The sequence below is a fragment of the Triticum dicoccoides genome, chromosome 6A, assembly GCF_002162155.2.
Source record: "Triticum dicoccoides isolate Atlit2015 ecotype Zavitan chromosome 6A, WEW_v2.0, whole genome shotgun sequence".
Taxonomy (NCBI): Eukaryota; Viridiplantae; Streptophyta; class Magnoliopsida; order Poales; family Poaceae; genus Triticum; species Triticum dicoccoides.
This window is the reverse complement of record NC_041390.1, coordinates 583,190,725-583,198,915: the sequence shown is the minus strand read 5'-3', so window position 1 is coordinate 583,198,915 and position 8,191 is coordinate 583,190,725. Positions and strand designations below refer to the sequence as shown.

The following is an 8,191-nucleotide window of genomic DNA, read 5'->3' as shown; positions in this document are numbered from 1 at the left end:
GTGAATGAGCGGTGGATCACGTCACAGAGCCCCTCGTTGTTGTCGGAGGCGGACATCAGCGGCTCCGATGCCGATTTTGCAGGACCCGCAACCGGAGCGGCTCGACGCGCCCTCCGCTGCCCTTTTCAGTGCGCACCGATATGCGCGCCCTCGGTTTTCGTCTGGCGCCATAGGTTGCGGGCACTAGTACCCAGCTCGTTCGGCAGCATGTGTTGGCGGTGTTGGGTACCACTGGTCACCTTGTTGCCTCACGGGGAAGGCAGGAACCGCGTAGTGCGACCGCGGATAGTCGCGGAGCTGTTGTTGCCCACCCTGGCCGCCGGGGACGCCGTGGACAAGGAGCTCTTGCCCCAGTCCATTTGTGAGCAGCGCAGGGCAATGCAGAGACTAGCTCCTGCTAGTCCGGTGCATACGAGCTCGACGAGTCCATGGTAAGCTTGGTCGAGTCCGCTTCCCGCCATGGTGGAAGGGAGGGAAGGGGACTTGGAGAGGAAGAAGATAGGACGGGAGTGGTGCAGAGTGGTTGAGTGCGTAGTGGTGTAGAGTGGTCGTAGACGGTCTTAGCACCACTAGCACCAAAGTGAATCGTCTGATAATAATCGTAATTGGGTGTGCCTAGGTCTTAGAGATATTGCCAAGTCTCACTCAATTAACATAACATGCAAGAGAGAAAAAATGTAAAATCTCACGGATATAACATCAATCAGACTTAACAACGAAGTCTCGGTCGACTAATACTCAGCAAGACTGTCAGTAATTAAATAAGTTGGCCTCTCGCCATCACATGGGGAATCTGCGGTCTTGTCTCTCCGTTGCTTGCCAACACAAATCACTAACTCTACTCACCTTGGTACGTCCACCTGTGCTCAACAAAACACGCACGCAACTGCTGCTCCCCTACAGAGTCCAGCGACCCTGCATTATAAAAGGCGCCGTATCGCCGGCATGCACGAGGCACGAGCGAGCAAACAGAGTCCACCATAGCTCAGATGATGGTGGCGGCGTAGGCACCAGAATCTCCACGGGAAACCAAACCATACTCTGCCACGAGACGAGAAGATCTCCAATCCGCAGCTGAGCGGCGAATCCAAGATCCACACGACCGCACACCCCACCCTCCCCACGGGCCCGCCTCCCTCCCTTTAATCACCGCCGATTGGATCCCATCACCACCAGCCCAATCACCATCGTCATCGCCTCGCATTGACCAATCCATCTCTTCCGGCGCCATGGCCATGGCGAGCCGCAAGCTGCTACTCCTCCCGTGCCTCGTCCTGCTCTTCGTCGCCGCGGCAGCGGCACTGGTCGAGGCAGCCCAGCCGCAGTCCACGTACATCGTGCACCTCGCGCCCGACCACCCGGCGCTGTCCCTGACCCCCGCGCGCGGCGGACGCAACGCGCTGCTCGGCCCGCTGCTCGGCCTCCCGCGCCGCCTGAGCGCGCCGCGGCCGCGCCTGCTCTACACCTACGCGCGCGCCGCCACGGGCGTGGCCGCGCGGCTCACGGACGCGCAGGCGGCGCACGTCGCGGCCCAGCCGGGCGTGCTGGCCGTGCACCGCGACCAGGCGCGCCAGCTCCACACCACCCACACCCCGGAGTTCCTCCACCTCAACGGCGCGGCCGGGCTGCTCCCCGCCGCGTCCGGCGCCGTGTCCGACGTCGTGGTGGGCGTGCTCGACACCGGGATCTACCCGCTCAACCGCAGCTCCTTCAAGCCCGTCGGCGACGGCCTCGGCCCCCCGCCCTCCTCCTTCTCCGGGGGCTGCGTCTCGGCTGGCAAGTTCAACGCCTCCGCCTTCTGCAACGGCAAGCTCATCGGCGCCAAGTTCTTCTACAAGGGGTATGAGCAGGCCCTCGGGCACCCCATCGACGAGACGCTGGAGTCCAAGTCGCCGCTGGACACGGAGGGCCACGGCACCCACACCGCGTCCACGGCCGCCGGCTCGCCGGTGGACGGCGCCGGGTTCTACGACTACGCGCGCGGGAGGGCCGTCGGCATGGCCCCCGGCGCGCGCATCGCCGCGTACAAGATCTGCTGGAAGGCCGGCTGCCTCGACTCCGACATACTCGCGGCGTTCGACGAGGCCGTCGGCGACGGCGTCAACGTCATCTCGCTCTCCGTCGGCTCCACCTACGCCGCCGACTTCTACGAGGACTCCATCGCCATCGGCGCCTTCGGGGCAGTGAAGAAGGGCATCGTCGTCTCCGCCTCCGCGGGCAACTCCGGCCCCGGAGAGTACACCGCGAGCAACATTGCGCCGTGGATACTGACCGTCGGCGCGTCCACCGTCGACCGTGAGTTCCCCGCCGACGCGGTGCTCGGCGACGGCAGCGTGTACGGCGGCGTGTCGCTGTATGCAGGGGAGCCCTTAAACTCCACCAAGCCCCTCGTGTACGCCGCGGACTGTGGCTCCCGGCTTTGCCTCATCGGCAAGCTTGACAAGGACAAGGTCGCCGGAAAGATCGTCCTTTGTGAGCGCGGAGTCAACGCCCGTGTCGAGAAGGGCGCGGCCGTCGGGAAGGCCGGCGGGATCGGCATGATTCTCGCCAACACGGAGGAGAGCGGCGAGGAGCTCATCGCCGACCCCCACCTCATCCCGTCGACAATGGTGGGGCAGAAATTCGGCGACAAGATCAGGCAGTACGTCAAGACCGACCCGTCCCCGACGGCGACCATCGTCTTCCACGGCACGGTCATCGGGAAGTCGCCGTCCGCGCCGCGCGTCGCGTCCTTCTCGAGCCGCGGCCCCAACTCCCGCGCGGCGGAGATCCTCAAGCCCGACGTCACGGCCCCCGGCGTCAACATACTCGCGGCATGGACCGGCGAGGCCTCCCCGACCGACCTCGACATCGACCCGAGGCGCGTCCCGTTCAACATCATCTCCGGGACGTCCATGTCGTGCCCGCACGTGAGCGGCCTCGCGGCGCTGCTCCGGCAGGCGCACCCGGAGTGGAGCCCCGCGGCGGTCAAGTCGGCGCTCATGACCACGGCGTACAACCTGGACAACTCCGGCGAGATCATCAAGGACCTGGCCACCGGCGACCAGTCGACGCCGTTCGTCCGCGGCGCTGGGCACGTGGACCCCAACAGCGCGCTCGACCCCGGGCTGGTGTACGACGCCGACACCTCCGACTACATCGGCTTCCTGTGCGCGCTGGGGTACACGCCGTCCCAGATCGCGGTGTTCACCAGGGACGGCTCCGTCGCGGACTGCTCGGAGAAGCCCGCCCGCTCCGGCGACCTCAACTACCCGGCGTTCGCGGCTGTCCTCTCGTCGTACAAGGACTCGGTGACCTACCACCGGGTGGTGCGCAACGTCGGCGGCGACGCCGGCGCGGTGTACGAGGCCAAGGTGGAGAGCCCCGCGGGCGTGGACGCCACGGTGACGCCGGCCAAGCTGGTGTTCGACGAGGAGCACCGGAGCCTGGCGTACGAGATCACCCTGGCCGCGTCCGGCAACCCGGTGATCGTGGACGGCAAGTACTCGTTCGGGTCTGTCACGTGGAGCGACGGCAAGCACAATGTCACGAGCCCCATCGCCGTGACGTGGCCGGAGAGCGCCGGAGCGGCGTCCATGTAGAGATGTAGCGACGCTGGTGTCACACGACTGTTTGAGTTTACTCTGCGCGCGCCTGTGAATGTCTACTCCATTATTATTAACTCTGGAATAATTTATCTTGGGTCATAATACTGTCTCGTGCTCGATGTTGTTTATTCCGCTCTGCACCACCGTGTACATGCCACAACAGAAAAGAAAATACCGGTGTGGATTATGAACTTGTTCATAAATACCGATGTGAAAATACCAATCATAATTCTCCAGGTCAGCTTGTCTAAGTGACTTAATTATTAAGTATAAAAGGAAAAGAAAGGGGTGTGTTTAGGGCACATCTAGATGTGCTCTAGTTATTGCACATCTAAATGAGTGAGTTAAGTGTAAAGAGAAAAAGAAAAAAGACAAAGAAAAGATTTGCATGAATATTAGCGTTAAATCAATGAAATATGACTTAGATGTGCAATACTTATGGCACATCTAGATGTGCTTTAGCAAAACTGAAAAGAAAAAGAGAGAAGAAAATACCCGCACGAATCTCCAGGTAAGATCAATGATATAGGATTTAGATGTGCAATACTTATGACACATCTAGATATGATTTAGCAAAACAGTTAAAGTAATTTGTTTCCGAGAATATACATGGCGCATACAGTTTTTTTAATTATTCTACAAAAGCTATTTTTCATTTTGTAGCTTTGGTTGTGTATTATCTTGTTCCGTGGTTTTTACCCACCAAAATAAAAGGACGTTGATATTGCGGGGTCGTTCGGTGAGAGCCCTTTTCGAACAGGACGAATCGTTCCCCAGAGCATGGGGAAACGATTGAACGATTTCGTTCGGAGCGGAGGCCTCCCAGAGCGAACCTTCCAGACGCTTGTGCTAGCAGGCCAAACAAGCCAATTTAGGTATCAAAAACGCTAAAAAACAGAAAACCAACTAAAAAACCGAGAGAAAAAACTCTACAGTAAAAAACACACAGAAATATAGAAAATTCATATAAAAACTGATGGGAAATATATAAAAATTGCCATGGGTTAAATGATAAAATTGACTTTTATACTTGTTAAAACAACCACGCACACAAAAAACACACAAAGAAAAAGAAAAAAAATGTCATGATAGAGGACAACTAGAAAAAAAATCATGGTCCGCACTAAGAAGAAGGATTTTTTGCCATGCACCAACAAGAAAATAAATATTGCCATGCTTAAAAATAATTAATTTCCATGTACTGGAAAATAAATTTGCCATACAGTGGGAAGTTAAAATTCCATGGGTGTAACATAGAAAAGAATTTCCTATGCCCCATAAACTACATTTGCCAAGCTCCGTGAACTAAGTTTCCATGTTCCATTAGATAGTAATTTTTTTTGCCATTGTTGCAGAAAGAAAGATAATTTGCGATGCTTCATAAACTACAAGTGCCATGCTCCATGAACTTAATATGCATAGTCTCGTAGGAAGTACTTGTTTCCATGTTGCAAGAGAAAAAAAAGGTATATGAATTATAGATCATTTGTCATGGCAATTTTAGAGATCTCTAAATCAAAAAGATTTCTATTACATGGCAAATATGTACATCATAGTGTATTTACATGGCAAGAAATGATATGTAAAGAATTAAAAGCAATTTGCCATGGAAACTATTTACTAAGGGGAGTGAGCCTAGGCAAATGATTGGGGGAGTGGATGTACAAAGAAGAATAGATTTTTCGTGCCCCATAAACTACATTTGCCATGCTCCGCAAACTTAAGTTGCCATGTTCCATTGCAAAGTATTTTTGGTACCATTGTTGCTAAAAAGAGGATTTTTTTGCCATGATAGATAAACTACAAATGCCATGGTCTCATGCAAGAGAAAAAAAACTTAGCCCTAATCTTACAACGACAAGACTTTGGCATGCCATTTTGAAAGAATAAAAAGAGTTCGCCAATCTATGTTACACAAGACTTGTTGTCGATTTATATATGTAACTAGATCATTCAAGGCGCGCGTTGCTCGCCCATCTATTTTACTATGGATTGACATGAATTTTCACAAATATTTGATGAAAAGATGAAACTTAAAGACAAACCAACATGCTAGCAAATGGGAGAAAATATGCTAATATTGAAGTTGTGTGTTGTTGTTGTGAGTACCTGCAGGTTTCGAAACAAGGATGATCTATCTCAGAGACTTTCTGGTCAATCTCATTAGAAATATATTTGGAAAGCAAAGCACAAGAAACAATGAGATTGGGCCTGGAATCAATCTTAATCACATGGAACATTATTTATTGCAGAACTACGCGAAAAAATACAATGAGTTTTGGCATGCATGGAAGCTATCTTTAGCAGATCAAACCTCGTAGGTTATTGTTCCTATCAAATGAATCATAGCCCTTCAAATGTCAGATGGTATTCCGATGTGATTTGTATGCTAAGACAGTTTATCACATACTACCAAATAAACATGTCTCATTCGCAATGTTGTTATCAAAATTAACCATCCACTCCAACTAATAATGAACAATAACATCACTTAAAAAGAAGACATTTTTCAATCTCATCATTGGTCGTCCTAATCATTAATTTCAGAATAAAGCATTCAAGCTGGATCGTAAAAAGAATCTCATGAAATAACACTTACTTCTTTAGCCCTAGCATATGTAAGGGCATATTTACCCCTTAGTTGTTTTGGTGATTGATGACAATGCTTTTGCGGACTAATCGTGTGCATTGAGTATCTCAGACATTTCATCACTAGGCACAAGACGATTTGGTGCCCCTCGAAGACTATTGAAGACGGTGTTTCTCTATGTTTCTTTTTGGTGGATTTGAGTCGTAGGAAAGCCGTACTATTAAGAGGGGGTCCGCTTTGGAAAGGTTTGGGTGGAATCATCACGTACACGTCTACTCCTTTTGCAGCACCTTTCCTTTGGTACTTTGGAGCATCCTCCATCTTTTCTTGTCTATGCAAAATGTCGTGATTGCTGAACTGGGGCATGCGATAGTACTGCTCCTAGGAGCGGTAGTACCGCAGGCCCTTGCGGTAGTACCGGCCTCTGGCACGATAGTACCACAAGTGCTCGCGGTAGTACCGCTTCCTTGGAGCGGTAGTACTATGGCCTCAGGCCAAGCGCTGCTGCTATTGCGGTAGTAGGGGCGGATGTAATTTTTTACATCCGCGCCCTACGCGATAGTACCGCGCCAGGTGGGCGGTAGTACCGTGCGCTCTGGCCAGGCTTAGCAGCTTGCGCGGCAATAGGAGCGGATGTAATTTTTTTCATCCGCACCCCACGCGGTAGTACCGCTCCTGGCTTGTAGTACTACGTGTCAGATTTTTGCATAGATCCCAACTCAGCGGAAGTTGCAACGGATGTATTTTTATATGTTCGTGCCTTCCCAAAATCTGGACTATCCCTGCCTTGCGGTAGTACCGCAAGGGGGAGCGATAGTACCGCGCCAGTGGTTCTACCGCTCTCTGCTTCATTGCATCTGGGCTGTTCTGGTTTCTGCTACACGGGCGGTAGTACCGCGGGGCCCTGCGGTAGTATCGTGTGCCCGCACGGTAGTACCGCGTCCCGGCGCGGTAGTATCGTGCTACGCAGGCTGAGTTGGTGGATAATGGTTGGATTTGTTCCTCCACTATATAAGGGGTGTCTTCTTCTCCGAGTTGACTCCCTCTTCTATCCCCAAGATCCATTGTTGCTCCAAGCTCCATTTTCGCCCGATCTCTCTCCCTAGCCAATCAATCTTGTTGATTCTTTAGGGATTGGTTGAGAAGGCCTAGATCTATACTTCCACCAAGAGAAATTTGATTCCCCCCACTAATCCCTTACGAATCTTGTTACTCTTGGGTGTTTGAGCACCCTAAATGGTTGAGGTCACCACGAAGCCATATTCCATTGTGGTGAAGCTTTGTGGTGTCGTTGGAAGCCTCCAATTAAGTTATGGAGATTGCCACAATCTTGTTTGTAAAGGTCCGGTCGCCGCCTCCAAGGGCACTGTCAGTGTCAAAACCGGCGGATCTCGGGTAGGGGGTCCCGGACTGTGCGTCTAGGCCAGATGGTAACAGGAGGCAAGGGACACGAAGTTTTACCCAGGTTCGGGCCCTCTCGATGGAGGTAAAACCCTACGTCCTGCTTGATTAATATTGATGATATGGGTAGTACAAGAGTAGATCTACCACGAGATCGGAGAGGCTAAACCCTAGAAGCTAGCCTATGGTATGATTGTTGTTGTCTATGTTGTCCTACGGACTAAAACCCTCCGGTTTATATAGACACCAGAGAGGGTTAGGGTTACACAAAGTCGGTTACAATGGTAGGAGATCTGAATATCCGTATCGCCAAGCTTGCCTTCCACACCAAGGAAAGTCCCTTCTGGACACGGGACGAACTCTTCAATCTTATATCTTCATAGTCCAGGAGTCCGGCTGAAGGTATAGTCCGGCTATCCGAACACCCCCTAATCCAGGACTCCCTCAGTAGCCCCTGAACCAGGCTTCAATGACGACGAGTCCGGCGCGTAGATTGTCTTCAGCATTGCAAGGCGGGTTCCTCCTCCAAGTTCTTCATAGAAGATTTTGAACACAAAGATAGTGTCTGGCTCTGCAAAATAAGTTTCCACATATTTCCGTAGAGAGAATAATA

At 52.1% G+C, this 8,191-nt stretch overlaps 1 protein-coding gene across 1 annotated transcript; it reads left to right on the top strand.

Moving 5' to 3' along the window:
- Positions 1–939: 939 nt before the first annotated feature.
- LOC119318139 (subtilisin-like protease SBT1.4) lies at positions 940–3,810 on the top strand. Its single transcript, XM_037592658.1, has one exon. The coding sequence runs from the start codon at positions 1,230–1,232 to the stop codon at positions 3,579–3,581; it is 2,352 nt and encodes a 783-aa protein (XP_037448555.1). The 5' UTR covers positions 940–1,229; the 3' UTR covers positions 3,582–3,810.
- The last annotated feature ends 4,381 nt before the right edge of the window (positions 3,811–8,191 follow it).